Here is a 17,375-nt window from a genome sequence, read left to right as displayed (position 1 = left end):
GTTTCTGTTTTAGAAGAAGAACCAAACTATTGTAGTATAACTATTGGGTTACAGAGTTGTGCGATTTTCTCAATCTATTTTTTTCTTTCCTGCTGTTGACCTTTAAATATTAAAGAATTCGGTGTGCTGAAAGATGCCTTGTATAAGCCAAAGCCATGATGATGCTGAAAATTCATTGCAGTGTTTTTGGATCACTGTTATAAAGTGAGCTTCGCAAAGGTATATTTCAACAAACAGTAAAAATGTTTATTCTAAAATATTTGCAGCGATAGCAAGACAAAAGAGAAAACTGCTCCAGAAAATGGGGGAAATGGAGATGTGAGTGGTAAGGAATAGCAGATTTGTTACATAGCTATTGTCATTCTGGTTTTATAGTGAACAAAGAGAATCTGGTCAGCTATTTGAGGAAGGGAGCCTATTTTCCGATATAGTAGGTGGAGGATCAGGATATCATGGAAAGAAAGTAAAGGAAATTGTTGTGAAAAATCTTCCAAGATGTTTAACACCAAATTGTCGAGACTGGACTAATCTCAAATCCCTTCAACAGTGTCCACAAAATCCTGTTGTTTGTGCAAAACTTGTATTCACTGATCCAGGAAGCGTAAGAATAGCACATGGCCAAGATGATAGGACTGTCCACGTGTTGCCCTCCACCCCCCACTCAGACACACACTCCCCCCATGTGGCCCTGCACCCCTCCCCCATCCCCATGTGGCTCTGTGCCCCCACCCAGCCACTCCCCTGTCTCTATGTGTCTCTGTACCCTCTTCCCCTGTCCCCATGTGATCCTATGCCCCCACCCAGCCACTCCCCTGTCCCTATGTAGCTCTGCATCCGCCCCCACCCCCTATCACCATGTGGCCCTGCACCTCCCTTCCCTCTGTGGCCCTGTGCCTCCACTCCCATTCAGCCCCTGCCCCAGTCTGTCCTCCCACACTAGCCCTTATGAGCCCCTGTCTGACCCTCCCGCCCCCCAGCAACTCACACTATCTGTCTCCCCATAGCCCCTATCTCCTGACCTAGCCTGACAGGTGCTGCAAAGAAGGCAGACTCTTTCTCTTCCCTAGCTGGCCAAGAGCTGCTGCTGTGTTTTATCACCACAGCGCCCTCTGGTGGGGAAAAAGGCAGAACTGCAGCAAGATTTTGGCAGAAGCTTTTTTCTGCGCAAAAATTTAAAAATATGTGCAGCTCATTAATTATGTACACGCACAGTAGCGCAGAATTCCCCCAGGAGTAATACAAATAATAGTAATTATCCCATAAGCCATTCTCCCACTTCTGCTAAAAAGAAGTACACCCAACTCCCCCCCATACTTGGGCATGCAAACTGTCAATTGAGCGTGCAGAACTGATAGCGGCTGTCTTGTGCTCATTGCTTGCACAGGTACCTCTTTTGCTGTGTGCATGCAAACCCCATGTCTTCATCTGCAACATGCACACACGTACATTTTGCTGGTGCAATTATATGGCCAGTTGTCAAAGGGTGGTCCAAAAATATTACTAGTACCGGGTGTAAGTAATGCACATTTCTACTGGTTTTATGGGAAATGAGTGAAATCAGTATTCCTCAGGCCAGGAAAATATCCTGCACATTATTCTCCTTGCTCCTCCAAAACAAAAAAACAAAACAAAAAAAGAGTGGGCTGGATGAGGTCTATAGGCTATGGCAATTATAGACTGAGTTGCTTAGCATCAGTCATGGGGGAATTATTATGAACTTTTTTGCAGGATTTGATGGAAGGAATTAAGCATTGAATAGTGTCATTTATTTAAAGAAGGCTAAAAGACTGATGAAAGGAAAGTCTTCCTTAACCAAATCCTTGGACTTATCGAAAGGCACATTGACAAGAAGAAAAGAGATGTATATACCTTTTTCCATAAAGATTTTTATTAATTTTCAGATATATAAATGCAGATTTTTTAATTAGACCTGAAGAACCCAGTGTTCTTGAATCAGCACATACAGGGCTAAATCCTGCCTGCTACTATTGCTCATGGTTCTGCACTCACCTACTAGTAGGAAGGGATGTGCGGGAGGGGGGTGAGGAGGTATGGGGAACCTCTTCCCTTTATACAAGTAGCATGGCAAGAACTTCTCCAGGAGTATACTAAGATGCAAGTTCAGTTAACTTACCAGACTTCCAACCACATCTCTAAAGGGAGGGAATGCAGGTAAGATACCCCCAGGAGAAGTTAGAAACTCTGCTAGGTCTATTTTGAATTATTTGAGGCATACACAGAAGCTAGTAATCTTTATCTGGTGCTCACATACAGTACTTGGGTGATAAACACCTTAGAAATACTTTAGGTGGACAGGCAGGGACACTCATAAAGTCAATAAGCATGAACATGGCCAACATTCCTGCAGTGGCAAGGCTATTTAAAGGAATAAGGCTAACTAAGACAAGATTGCTAGTCATCCACCTCAAAAAAGGCAGAGAATCTATTTTCAGCTACATTAAGCTGTTTGTTGAATTGGGAGGTAGTTCACTTAGATTGCAGTAGAGGTTTCCTGCACGCAACACAGTGTCAATTAAAAAAAAAAAAAAAGGGCAGTGGATAAACTTCCCAAGTGAAGTTGTTTGGTTAATGTCAGGCATCACAGTCCAGGGAGGTTAATAGCTGATTAGGTAGAAAATTGTCTGGCAAACAGAAAGCAGGGTGGGAGGCTGTACATTGTAAGTTGCCTGGTTTGAAAGAGGGTTATTCTGAATGGCTAGTTTTAGGGGGCCTGCTCTGGCTAGTGGATAGTAATAGGGAGCAATACAAACAGAACCAGTGGGATTTCAATCTTACGGGCAAAATCCTGGTGGTAAACTGGCATAGTTGCTGCATCCACATCAATGGAGTTATGTCTATTTACACCAGCTGTGGATCTGACCGCCCTTTAAAGTGCAATAGGAAAGTGAACAGAAAATGCAGTTTAATATAACATACAATGTACTAATAAGGGGAAGGGTGGCAGTAATAAATAAGCCACATATGAAATGCAGCACTTGTGGTATAAAATGACTTAGAACAAAAGCTAGAGGTAATGGCAGAAAAAAAACCCTTCAAATCATCCGAGTAGTGTAGGGTTGCAAGATAAAAAACAAACATGACTTTAAGATTCATCAGCTGAGTGGGAAGAAGACAAATCCGAAGAAATTACGTTATTATTCAAGGCACTAAGATTCAACCTCATCTGGAATACAGGGTTCAGGTTTGCTCAAGTTTTCACGGGCAGACTATTATTGCCTTAGAGACAGTGTGACACATGGCAACCGAGATTAGTTTTAAGCCTATTTTTTTGAGAAAGTCTAGAGAAACAAGAGAGGAGAGGAGAATGATTTGGAGAGGAGAATGATTTAGTGTGATCTAACAAGAGTATTTAAAAAAACCAAAACCCAAAACCCAGAGGCTGATAAAGTAGAAGCAAGTAATCTGTTCACAGTGGCACTGGGTTAAAAAAACCAGACACAGTCTGTCTAATCATTAGGAAATTATGAGTAAACAGGGGAATTCAGACAGAGCTGTTTTACTCAAAGGGAAGTAAACATATGGACTAAGTTGCTGACCAAAGCCATCAAAGCCAATAGTGTGCATGAGTTCAAGAGAGACAGAGAGAGACATATTTATGGTGAGAGAGGGGATTGAAGGAAACAATGAAAAAGCAAGGAAATGGGGATGAGATAAACTTAAAGGGGCAGACAGAATTTTTTGTGGGCCCAGTGTCCTTTTACCATCAGATGACTCCATATGTGTTTGTAAGGGGAGATGTGGAATATACTTTTTAATCAAAGAACTGTGGTTAAAGGAACCGTGTTTAGAAAATGATTGTGAACTTTAAATGTTTGATTTTTCTTTTATTTTGAACTAGCATTTGGCTGAATTTTATTTCACATTATCTCTGCCAGATACTAATACTGTCTGATCCTGTAGCCCATGGCACAGATCCTCAGCCTCAAATTGCCAGAGCCCCATTGATTTCAATTGAGATAATTTATACCAGCTGAAGATCTGGCTCCTTATCTGCACATAACTGTGAAAAGACTACAAGATTGGGTCCTAAGTAAAAAGTCGGTAGAATAGTCACACTCACGCAGGGTCAAGATAAGTCAACAGTAATAGAACGCACACAAAGTGGGTTTCATCTTCAAAGCGCTTTACAAATACTTGGTTAAATTCTGCCCACCTTACACATGAGTAGTTGCTTGCTCTGCACTGAGCAGCAGCAAGTCTCCATCCTCTTGTACCTCGCTGCTTTGCTCTCAAGTGTGCAGGCTGCAAAAGAAGGCTGTGTGTGGTTTAGCATTAGCCTGCCAGGGGAGACATGGCTCTAAATGGGATACTTAGCCTGCAGTTGAGTATCTTAGTCACAGTACTTGCTTCCCTTTTTGGTCTTTATCCTGTTAGGAGGCAGGAGTAATTTTGTGGTCCTGCAGGAGTGTTCCCCTTAATTATGTTAACCGTGTTTGTACGCGCAGTGTTCTACCCTGTGCCATGCAACATGACGCTGGCGATGCGTCAGTTTTACAGCCAGGCCTGGGATGCAGGAATTGGTGACTCACAGTCTTTTCTCCAGACACTGGACCCCTACACTCCACGATAGCCCTCTGTTTCATTTGTACCCACACATTAGGCTCATACTTAAGACATTTATATGGTCTATGAGATCATAAATATAAATAAAAAATAAATATAGAACAAGATCTGAGTTTTTCAGCTTTCCTGCACCTTGTCAGGAAACGGAGCAGAGCACGAAACACCTGCACCAAGTCCTCAACTGGAAAAGTCAGTTTCATAAATATCAACCACCTCCACCCTCAAACAAATCAAACTCAGTCTTTTGTGTTTTAAAAGAGCCATTGTTGTCCTCTGAAGGCTCGGTCCTGTCATTTTAATCCATATTCTGATTACTTCTAGTTCTGTCATTTTCTAATAAATGGAGGGGGTGTACACGCACCAATTAACTGCTTCAGCTTTAAGGTTTGTACAAATGACTTGGGATGGAAGTAGTTTTCGGCTGGTCTTTTGCCAGAAGTTGTTACTCATGTAATAGACATTTCCATCAGTATCAGAAGGCCTTATAAGAATGTATTTAAAAATAAAAAAACAGTTAAGTGGACATTCATCACTCTGAGAGCATTTTCAAAGGAAGTGTCAGACTTGTAATTCAAGACAGCTTCAAAGCTGGATTCCTGAAAGAGGAATTAACAGGAGAGAAAAACATAGCCAGCACTGTGTGTCCTTTGGTCTCTCCAGTTAGCTTTTTTTCTGTCACTGAAGATGTATGCTTTGCCTCTTTATTATAAACCAAGGGCCTAAACCTGCAGCCCTTACTCAGGCAAAATTCCAATTAACTTAAATGAGAGTTTTGCTTGAGTAAGGCCAGTAGGATCAGATCCCAAATAAGTAGCCATGCTTCTTATTTATTTCTGTGGGCTATGGGTAGGGCCCAATATAGGGAAACACTCTTTCCCCCTCTGCCAGCGCACCTCCATCCTGACTTGGAACATGCATGCTGTTTCAGATGCAGGCCTTTTATGAGTTTGCCTTTCAATTATGCAGTACCTAATGTCCCTGAGAGAGAAAGATAGGACTAACAGAACAATTTACATTTGGGAGCAAGGCAGATTTTGAACACAAGTTTCCATTGGTGTTATACTTGTGCATTAAGTAATCTTACTGTACATGCAATGGGATGTTTTCTAACATTCATTTCCTTGTAGCTGTTCATAGTGCAGCATTTTCTGTAATGCTTGTTAGTGTCACAGAAGGAGTGAAAGACTTTGGTTTTAATGTACAACGTGTGCATTGTAAAAATGCAAAATGCCTGGAGACAACATGATCAAGGTACTATCAGTGAGACTACATTTTGTTTTTAACTTCAGATAACTGGAAAATGAAAATTGTTCTCTAACATTTCAATGAGAAGTACTAGAAACTATTAGCTAAAAGAGCTTTCTGCCTGACAGCATTAATTTCCTATTCATTTCATTAACAGGATATTTTTGGTGGGGCTTATAAATGACAGCATGCTCCTAGCAGACTAATAGCTTCAGGAAAAACATGTAGTAGCTCTCCTTAATCAAAATAAGGGCAAGAGTCTTGTTTATCCTGCTGAAGAACTGCAGATTACTGGAGTTTGCTTTCAGTTTTTATTGCTAAAACATCACACACTTCTGGAAATGTGTATAGTATAAGCAGGACTATATTCTAGTAAAACACATATGCAGCCAGTTATTTGTTCCTAACATATGTATGCTCTCATTACCTAGTTACTTTATACTAACATCCCTTTGATGGGTTTCACCTGCCTTTTTACTCTGGGGCACATATCACCAAAAAGGAAGCAACCATTGGCTAAATAAACCAAAGTTCTGTCTCTATGGGACACTGTGCCATATACCTATAATTCTTTGATTAAAAGTTGGTCTTAATCCCTCTTTCAAGAGAAAAATTCTATTTGTCTTGCTCCTGGGACTAGTCCAGTTGGGTCTGATTTACTACTGCCTTGTACTCTGCATAGTCATCTACACCTGACCACAGTGGATGACTATCATGGCCATGTTTTACACCCACTTAGCACAAGTGTAAATGATTAGACAAAAGTGCAAGGCAGTGGAGAATCAGGCCTGTTGATGCCTGTGGGGCTTTTCAGGGAGCTTTTGTCTACAAATAGGTAAGTCTCTTCAAATAAACCTTCTAAAAGTGTCTTCTTTGTTTGGAACTATATTCATGTTTGGTTTGACCTAGCCTGACCCCATCTCTGTTTTTAATCTCAGATTTTGGAGATGTTTGGTATTATGGAGTTGTGATTTCAAATCTTTCTTCTTCTATTGTATCTTCTCTGCAGCTCAGAATACTGCTGCTGTGCATTTCTATGTTCTATGAGTTTATGATAGCACTTTACAAACCTCAATTAAGCCACACAGCATAGGTAAAATGAAGGTTCAGAGAAGTTAAATAGCTTTCCTAAGATCACAAAGAAGTTAGTAGCATAGAATCCAGGAATCCTGTCTCCCATCCCTGACTCTGTCTGTTTATACACGGTAATTATAAGGTCCCTATTACCATTGTATCTGATAATATGCAATAATGTTTAAAATAGTTATCCTCACAACACCCCTGCAAGATAAGGATTATTCCCACTTTAGAGGGGTATCTGAGGTACAGAGGCCAAGTTCCACCATGGGATTTATGCTCTTAATTTCTGTTGAAGTCAATGGGAGTTAGGAGCCTAAGTACCTTTGTAGATCTGGGCCAGAGAGAATAAGGGCCAGATTTTTTATAGGTCTTTAGGCACCTAAAGATATAGGTTCTTTGTATGGTTTTTTTAAAACATCTAAGCTCCTAATTCTCTTTGAGTTTATTTGCCTAAGGTCATATAGGAAATCTTGTGGAAAGAGGCAATTAAATCCAAGTCCTGGCCTAGCACCCTAGCTACTAGGCAATCCTTCATCCTTTGTATCTGTTAGTCAATATTGCCACCATGTACACAATGATGTTTTGAAAAAGCCAAATATAGAAATTCATTCATTGATAAATGAGGGCTGGAAAACATATTCAGGCTTATGTGTCATTTTGTTTTAGATCCTTTTGGCTCAGATAATGAGCCTGCAGATTTACCAAAAGCAAGAAGAGAGAGGAGTACTATCCGTGGGAAGAGCTGTGGGTTCCTACAGCACATATGCTAGAGGTTTGGAAACTCTGCTCAAATTCGATTTGTGATTAGATTTGTAATGCAATTGTGCTTTTAATGGCTTATTATTTAAATTTAGTAATTGAAATACATATTTTTGGGGGATAATGCAGGGAGAGGGCCATGAAAAGCCATAATGTTCCCCAATAGTAGCTTGTGTATCAGACATGTGGAATGTAACGTGTAGAATACATGTCTATGTTGCATTCTCCATCTGGCTAGTTACTGAAGGCTTAGAATTTCCTCGGCTTCTTTCAGTTATTTATTTTAATCTTCTGCCTTTTATAGAAAAGATTATCTTACAAACTGGATTCTCCATAGTGGATAAGTTTTGTGGTTTAATCCTATGCTTGCTATCTAATTCTCTTAAATGTAATATTTCCCCTGACATACAGAAACACACACAGGATTTCTTGTCTTCTGTTTGTGGTAATGTCTCAAGCAGTAATTCTTTCCCTGTTACACTTGATTTAAGAAAGAGCTCACATGTGACACTGAGGATCACCCAACTCCTTCAACATGGGGAACGATTCTTTATTCCCTTTAGATGGCGCCAGATCCAAAGCCCAGTTAAGTCATTGGGAATTCATCAGTGGGCTTTGCATCAGGCCCTTTCTCTTCGGTACTTCTATGGCCCCATTACTGAGGTATTTGAGCACCTCACAGTCTTTAACAGATTTACCCTTGCAACACTCTTTTGGGATAGGAAGTGCTATTATCCCCATTTTACTGATAAGGAACTGAGACACAGAGGTTGAGATCCAGTGAAGGGACTGACCATCGCAATGATGAGCATTACAACACCTAGCTTTTTAGGCACCTAGAAAATCACAGGAACAACACAGCAACCCACTAAGATGAATTAAGTATCTAGACGCCCTATACAATGAATGGGGAGAGATAGGGACTTACAAATATTATCCACAAAAGCTAGCATGCTAGGTGAGGAGCTGCCTAAGCTAGCCAATGGGAGATGTCAAACACTGGTGGGCATACTAAGCCCCTCCTCTCTCTGAGTTAGGTGTCTAAGACTGGGCTGCAGAGAAGTGCCTCGCTCTGCTTTGTGATCCATGAATAGGAACCAGCCACCTGCAGTCAGGTGACTTAGATACCTGAGCTGCTTTTTCCAGAATTTGGTGCCTGCCTCACTCCACACAAACCAGTTGGGGGAGGAGGAGGAGGAGGTGGTGGTGGTGGTGCCGCCCACCTTATAACCTATAGCCCAATAGGTTCAGTTCCCTTCTCTCTGCCAGAGGGGGAGAATCCCACTTCTCGGAGGTGCGCTCTTATCATATTCTGATGGGATCCCTCAGTCTTTCCAGTTGAAGTTGGTCCACTGTAGGTAAATAATGAGAGTGACTGGAGAAGGGGGACTAGAGCTGGCATCTCCCACCTCCCAGGTGTGTGCCCTAACCAGTAGATAAAAGAATCATTCTCTCTCTCTCTGGCCCAATATCAGTATAAGTATTTATCCACAGTCGAACAGTCATTGGGCCAGAAGGAAAGAGAGAGAGAGTATGGCAATGACTCAGTCCCCCTGGATCCAATCCCCCTGCTCCAATCACTTTGTCATTATTTCTTCACAGTGGAACAGCTTCAACAGGAGAGACTGACAGAGCCCCATATGAGAATATCTGATAGTTCAGTGGTTAAAGAACTCTCCTCAGAGGTAGAAGCCCCCTATTTAAGTTCTTTCTCCCTCTCAGGCAGAGGGGGGGAATTGACTCTGGGTCTTGAACAATACAGAAGTGCTCTAACCACTGGGCTAAAAAGTTACAAGGGCACCGCACCACCATCACTATTTCCTCCACCTCCTCTGGCCAGATTTGGAATGGGATCCAGTGTGGTAGACATGCTCAACAGCAGCCTGCTGGGTCAGGCCTCACCTGTGGTGTAGGCAGACGAATGGCCTAGCTTCCCTGGTTTGTGAATCACGCTGGAGCTTACGGAGGGGATAGGTTCCCAGGCAGCAGTGCATGTGCCCCAATGTCTAAATCTTAGGTACCAAGGGGATTTTCACAGCAGAAAGTTAGGCACCAAGCATAGACATTGGGTTATATGGGCCTGGGCCCCACCAAAGTTTGCGCCCAGGGCACAACCAGAAGTGGGGCTCAGGTTACCTGCCTGGCTGCTCTAGATTTCAGTGGTGTTTGAGCTTGACACACAGGGTTCAATGTCACTCAGATTTGGCCTGGCTGCCCTGATCAGCACGACACAGACTGTTATACCTGTGCACCAGGTATGAAAGAGAAATGGTCTGTATGTCACGTATTTTCCCCTGCCTGGGAGGCTTCATTGCCCAGGCTCCCTTGGAGCCCAACTTGTCCCCTGACCCCAGTCAAAAATTTTACAAACCTAACACCTATGGCTCCTAACAAGTTTAGGTGCCTACAGGGTTTGGCGGCAGCCTAGCAGGAGTTTCATGGATTGCAGTGGGGCCATGCACAGGGTCTTATATACCTAACTAGAGTTTAGACACCTAATTTGGTTTGTGGATTGCACCTAGGAGACTAAGTGCCTTCCTCTGTGATCTTGGGCAACTAACAGCAGAGCAAGAAATTGAACGCAGGTTTTTTTCTGAGTCCCAGACAGGCAAGCACTCTAACTGCTGGAGTGTTCTCGTTAGTCGGGAGGGAATTTAGGTGGTCTCCATATTGGCTGGTACCAGTAGGGTTCTGTGGATTGCACAACAGGAAGTGCTTATGTCACCAGCCCTGTCACCTCCCAGGCTAGGGGCAAAGTGCATCAGCTCTGAAATTTCCCTGAGCTTTTCCAGTTCCTGGGATCAGCTCACATCAGTTGTGATTTTCAAATTGAACACAACCCGGCTCCTTCCCTGCACTGCATGTACCAGTGCAGTCCCACGCTCCTTTGTGAAGGACAAATCCAGTCTCTCCTGTGATCTAGAAGCTTAAGTTCATGCAGAAAAAGAATTTTTCTTTTAAAATCAGCTCAGTCACCTTAAGCAAATCACTGAAAAAGGTTAAAAAGCTTATGGGCGTATGTTTAGTCTTCCTACTAGGCTGAAAGGGGTTTAGGTTTCCACTGATTGACCACTGAACCCCTCCCTTTCTCCCAACTCCACTCCTCTGGCCCAGATCAATGTCAGTAGTTAAATGGATCAGTTATTTGAAAGCTGTCTGTTGACCTTTTCTTCATGATTGATTGCATAAAAAATGCACAGGAGTGAGGTTTCCAGCTAGGAGAGCAGTCACTGCTGACTGCTTTCTCTCACCACTCCCAGTAGACCACTAGGATTTCCCACAGAGGAATAGGCTGCTTGCATAGATGGAGGACCTGAGAGTGCTCTCACATAACAATAAAGAAGCTGAAAGCCACATCTAGTCTTCCTCAATGGTCTAGAGGAATTATTTATGAAGAGAAGACAAGGGTTGAGTGGTTTACTGGCCTTCAAAACACTTCGTGACCTGAGGTCTGCAATTGGAGAGTCACAAGAGCCCTGTGTGACAGTTGCCTCGGGGTGTTGGCCTGTGCACCACAAGCGTGAGGAGAAGCGACTGAAGGGGAAAAACATAGGGCATCTGGTTCGCTCACTCAATCACATACACACACATGCCCCTGCTCAGTCTCAGACATGTGCCCTTGCAGGCCTGAGAAATAATTAAATTTCTGTCTTTCAATGTGCATTTAAAATACACATTTTTTTTCGACACACCTTACAGTGTAGGCTATCTTTGTGCTACGCTTTCTCTGTCTAAAACTAATTTTGTCAGGGCCTTAATTTGCTTTAAATCTCCTGTAACCAGTTCCATGGTAACCATTTTGATTTGTGGCACATGGAATGTTTTAGCTGCTAGGGATTGTGTTAGCAGTGTGAATAATAAACCCACCTTTTAACTCTTCAAATAAAGTTTGACACTGCAGTAAGTGACATTCTGTTTGCATGGAGGCAGAGAATATAAATTACCCTAATTCAGGAAACACAAAGCAGATAGATGGTGATTATGTTATATACATCACCCACTTTTAGTCTCTTCTGTTGGATCAGTTATTCAATGCATGATCTCTCGTCTAAATCACTTACTTAATAAACATGTAACGATACTAGCCTATTGTAGGGCACAGTGTAACAAGGCCTCTATGCTTAATCCATATTTTACAATGTGGCAATGCACAGCAAGTAATGAAAAGGTTCATAATGGCATTGCTTGAGTCGTATTATCAGGGACTGCTCTAGGAAGAACATAGTGCTGTATAGATAACTAGAGATGAACCAGAGCAGTGAAGAAAAGTGTGTACCACTGAAGAGCATGGTAAAAATGCTTAATGGACAAATAAGATGGTTAGATAAATAGCTAGATATGAGGATATCAGATATCTTAACAATTGGAGAGCAGGTGTTTTATAACTTGCCAATGACACATCATCAGTGGCCGGTTACTTGGTCCACTCCCTTTTCCCATGATCTCTCTGTAACTTCCCAGTACTGCCAGCTTCAACTTCAGGAGGGTCAACCCTAGGATTTGCAAAGACAAGACAGAAATGGAAGGGGGGCTGGAGGAGGGAACCTCAGGCAGACTTCTGTAAATAGCAGTGAGAGAGATTTAATGGCGAGAGGAGGGCTTGACAGGTGGAAGAGCATCTGCAGGACTCTGTCATTTGGAGTGGAGAACTAGTGGGACTGTTGCTGAAGAGGTTTTTGATAATGGCTGGAGAGGACAGGAAAATTACCTGAGTGCTGGTAACTAAAGCCAGTGGGTTGAGTCCTCAAGTCCAATGTAGAGTGGGGAGGAGATCATGGTAGCCTAGATCTTAGATGTATGCTGGGAGAAAGTGCTGACAGAGTGGGGCCCCAAAACACGTGGGGCTTAGGCACCTGCATGCTCAGCCCATGCCTAAGGCATGCCCTGCCTTTCAATAGTCTAACCTGGGCAGGTTACATTGATGTAAGAGTGTCCACAGAAGTAGTGCCGGCTCCTCAGTTGTTCTGTTGCCCTCTCTGGTCCATGTGAATTGGAGAATAGCTGCTGTATTCCAGTGCTTTCCAGCCACCACTCTCCCCCCACCCCCGCACACTGGCTTACCCGTACCATGCCTTTGATGCCAGGGCTGGTGGTAGAGCTGGCACAGAAGTCTTGCACAATCTTACACCAGCTGGGGAGGCCCCCAATACAGGGTTTATTAATAAGGGGCTGTTTCCTTTCTCTTTGAGCCCACCTTATGCTGTCAGAGTGACATAAAGGGGCCTTAATGTAACTGAGAATTGGGCCCGAAAAGTGAAATTAGAGAGGGGAAAATAACCTGCTGACCTACGTGAAAGACACTTATACCAAGTTGTGGCCACTGATATTCCCCTTTCCCCCAGCCCCTGCACCCGCCAAAATCAACAGCACCATCCTATATATGGGGATTAGGGCAGATATTACCATGACCAGTTGCTCTACTTTTCTAATTAACTGTGAGTTGCTGCCAGTTTAGAACTCACATTGATACAATTCCATTCTGGTGGTGTTTGTAGATTGCCATGGTTGCTAGTCTGAGTAAACCATTGGTGCGGTGAAGCAGTGTCTAAGGCCTATTATCCCTTGCACATCAACCACTAAATGATCTAATAAGAGACCAAGAATAGCTGCTGCAGAGTTAATAAAAAGTAAAGAGCTCGTAGTAGGTGGTTGCACTTCTACTTGTCAAATTCCAGCCCAAACTAATGACTTAGTTGTCCTGTGAAGGGTGAGAATCAAATAGTGACTTACCGAGTTAGAGGAAAGTGAGATTAGTTCAAGCTCTGAAAGTCATATAAGAAGCAATCAACAATTTATTTCTGCTCTTTTTCTTGCTGTAACATAGATGGGCTCCTCTGCCCTGACATGAAATAAATAAATAAAAACCAACTGTGGCAGCTGGCTTACTTGTTCTCAAATATAATCTGAACCACCCATATGCTAAATATGCACAGGTGTATGTGACTGTGCCCTGCCGATCCATTTGTAGTTATACATCACGTGAGAGTTGCTTGACTCAGAGTGGGTTGGCTGAGAGATGCGTTGGACAAACCAAGCCCTCGGTACCCTGAAGAAACATTTCATCAGCCAGTTTTAGCAAGAGTTTGGTGTGCCATAAAAGATGCTGGTACCAACTCTCCACAAATCATGCCACACTGAAGGAGTGATGACAAAAAACTTCACTGACAGAGAGCTGTTGTTACTTAAGACAAGTTATTAAATACTGAGGAAACATATGCAAAGTAATGTTCTATTAACACTTGATGACTTGATTCATGCTAGAGAATAGCAAAAAATGGCTCTTTGCGATTCTGCCAGGATCACTCTCAGAGTGTTTATACATCACTAACAGAAGAGGGACTTCAATGTAAAATGGTTTCATAGCCAATAGGAAAAGGACTTCCTCCACTCCCCAACTTTTGTAGTCCCAGGAATTCCTCTCTCCTACCCTTTTTACTTCCTCTTGTTTAAAAGAAATAATTAGGGCACTCTTGGCTCAAAAAGAGGGGGATAGAGAATGATATGAGATGCTCCATCCACATCAGAGGTTGAGGGCACTGCCCTACTAGCTCTGCAAGCAGCTGCCAAGCTGGGAACATCGGACTAAGCATGGTACCTGAACATTGATATGCACATTGGACAGCACAGGACACTCTCGTAAAGAAACCAGGTACTGCAAACAAGAAACACGGGGGAGCTGGGACTGCAATCCAAGTCCTTCAGCTTTCAGACCCCAGTGTCCTAACCCTCCAACTAAAAAAGAGCCCTTTTAGGTGGTAGCACTAGCAGATCCTGTATCCTCTCTGTGACACTGCCATGAGGAGCCACTCTCACACATACACACTGTCCTCAGTTTTTAGTAAGCATTTCAATGTACTGTGAGCACAGTTACGAAGTTTTCTTGCACCTTCTTGTGGTCGGTCTGTATTACTGGCTTGAGCAGATATTCCCCCATACTTATGACAAGGCATTCCACTAGCACCCATAATATCTTAACTACCAATAAAAAGATAAAAGAAAATATTTTAACTGCAGCCACTCGATGAACCCCTATCTCTTCTCACACTGAAACAGTTACCAAGAGCCATATCTAACACAGGTTCAGTCCAATGCTACTCAGAATCTCAGTCATATGAGGCTGTGGTCTCGGTAAGCTTGTAGAATTGTTTCACAAGTGGGTCCCATCTTTGCCTTATACCTTGCGTTTCTAAAACACATTTCATGTGAGGATCTCAGTGTGCTTGGCAGAAATTGATCAATTAATTTAGCTTCCCAATAGTCCTCTGGGGTAGTTATCCCTATTTCTCATACAAGAATATGTCTGATTTGTGTTCTTCCTGCTTCCGGCAGATAGTGCCATTTTGCTGGTCACAAGCCCATAAGCCCTGTCTCTACGCTGTGTTCCCAGAGTTTTCCGTCTTTGCACTAGAGAACTGAGCAGACATTAGTGGAGCTCCTGCCCCAACCAGGAATTCTACAGTTTTTCAGAATGGAGGCACCAGCATCTCTCCTAGTGGCAATGTCACCACATGACCGCCTAACATCATCAGGCCTCATGGGTGCACACCTCCATGTTCCTGTTTGTTGGCATATCATCAGATTTTGCAGCCAGGACCTTCAGTGCTAGTAGAGTACTCTACCCTTTGGAGTCTCAGCCTTGTTGGGCTGCATTATCCAGTGCATGGTAGTAGTAATTATAACATTCACAATGGCAGGAATTCAACTTTTCCCCTTTCTAAGCCATAATCCCAATAAGCATTCCTACAAGGAAGCCAGATAGGCCCCTCCCTGGTATACAGTGAGATAGAAACGGATGGATTTGTCATCAACAGACACGAGCAGCCTAATCACCTGCCAGTCTTGAGCCAATGGTTAGGATTGAAGAAAAGAAAAAATAGCAGGTGGGTCATTTTTTTTTCTCTTACAGAGGGAGAAACTGAGGCATGGAGAGTTTTGGTGACTTGCCCAAGATTACACAAGGTGTCTGGCAAAGCCAGGAACTGAACCTTGGTCTGTTGCTGTCCAGTCTTGTAATTTAGCCCCAAGACTGTCCTCCTCCTCCTTAATGAATACAACTATTTTGAACAAACCAACTGTAATTCTTTCTTACTGGGCTTCTTTCATACTGTCTCAGTGCACATAACGACTTCAGAAAATCTGAAAATAAATGCAGGTTGCAGCAGCATGCTTTCTTCATAAAGCTTCCTAGTGAATTTTGAGTCCATAATTTATGTTTTATCGTATTGAAATGTAGCACCCGCAGTAAGTTATTTCTTTGCAAATGCCAAATCTGATGTTTTCAAAGGGGGCTGAAGATGAAATGAAAGCAGAGGATGTATATAGCTGTTATTAGCCTTGAGATTGTTTATGAATACTAGAGCTGACCTGCAGGTTTAAATAACATTGATTGCTACACTTTAACTTTGAGCTAATGGATTAATGACTTGCAAAGCTCTGAGTAGCCAAAAACAATAGGAATCTATGTCAGATTTTGGTCTCCAAGTGACAGTATTCTGCTGACTTTTTCTTTGTGGGAGCATGCAAGGCATTGCACAGAAAAATAGAACTTTAAATATGCAATGATTCCAATTTGTTGCTTAGAAAATTGCCTTTTAAAAACAGCATCAATTTCTGTGTCTTTAGCAACAGAAATAGAAAACATTAAACTGATTCCTGGTACTTTCAATTATAATTTCTCAACCTAAGAGGTAAATCTTGCTGCAGTTTGGCAGAATGTATCTATCTAGCCATCCTTTTAAATGGTTCAACTTAAGGGAAAGGCAGCTCAGTGAATAAAGATCAAAAAGATATGAGAAACATCTTGCCTCCCTTCCACAATTCTGCCCTCATTTTCCCATTAAAGGCATTAGAACTGTGAAAGCTATAAGGGCAGAATTTGGCCTTGTGTCCAATACATTGGTGATTTTAAAATTGCTGTTTTGCTTCTTCTTTTTCTCATCCTGAGTAAAACGTGCCAATGTAGAAATCCTTTCAAGACTTGAAATACGGCTAAAAGGTCACTGTTTAGAACACAGACAATACAGCACATGAGACACTGATTATCTATCAGTTCTATGATGAATATGTTGACAAGCATTTGAATTTTAATAATTAATCATGATAAAACAAAGGAGTGTTAATAATTTAAAGTCTCTTAATGCAGAGTGGTAAACTACTTGTATACATGGTTTCTGTTAAGTTTTGCCTGCGTTAATTTTAACCAAAAAGAGCACCATCAACTTTAATTATTAAAGAACATAATAACATTACAAAAGGATGGTCACACTAGGTCAGACCAATGGTCCATCTAGCCCAGTATTCTGTCTTCTGACAGTGGCAGGTGCTAGATGCTTCAGAGGGAATTAACAGAAAAAGGCAATTTATCAAGTGATCCATTCCCTGTCATCCAGTCCCAGCTTCTGGCAGGCAGAGGTTTAGCGACACCCAGAACATTGGATTGCATCCCTGACCATCTTGGCTAATAGCCATTGATGGACCTATCCTCTACGAACTTATCTAATTCTTTTTAAAATCCAGTTATACTTTTGACCATTACAACACCCCCGGCAACGAGTTCCACAGGTTGACTGTGCATTGTGTCAAGAAGTATTTCCCTTTTTTTTTTTTTTTTAAACTTGCTGCCTATTAATTTAATTGGGTGAGCCCTGGTTCTTGTGTTTATGTGAAGAGATAAATAGTACTTCCTTATTCACTTTCTCCCCACCATT

At 42.3% G+C, this 17,375-nt stretch overlaps 1 protein-coding gene across 5 annotated transcripts in view; it reads left to right on the top strand.

Annotated features, from left to right (window-relative positions):
• The window catches only part of UNC5C (unc-5 netrin receptor C), a 345,359-nt gene that overhangs the window by 51,790 nt on the left and 276,194 nt on the right, over positions 1-17,375 (top strand). For 2 of the 5 annotated variants that reach the window (XM_043545437.1, XM_043545435.1), the window contains exons 1-2: positions 6,583-6,664; positions 7,576-7,681. The exons of the other annotated variants lie outside the window; for them this stretch is intronic. In XM_043545437.1, the coding sequence (XP_043401372.1) occupies positions 7,594-7,681 (88 nt within the window). In that variant the 5' untranslated portion in view covers positions 6,583-6,664; positions 7,576-7,593. Of the gene's footprint in view, positions 1-6,582; positions 6,665-7,575; positions 7,682-17,375 lie in introns of those variants that run through there. 5 annotated transcript variants of the gene reach the window in all.

Source organism: Chelonia mydas, chromosome 4, assembly GCF_015237465.2.
Source record: "Chelonia mydas isolate rCheMyd1 chromosome 4, rCheMyd1.pri.v2, whole genome shotgun sequence".
Lineage (NCBI taxonomy): Eukaryota > Metazoa > Chordata > Testudines > Cheloniidae > Chelonia > Chelonia mydas.
This window is presented reverse-complemented; position numbering and strand designations above follow the sequence as displayed.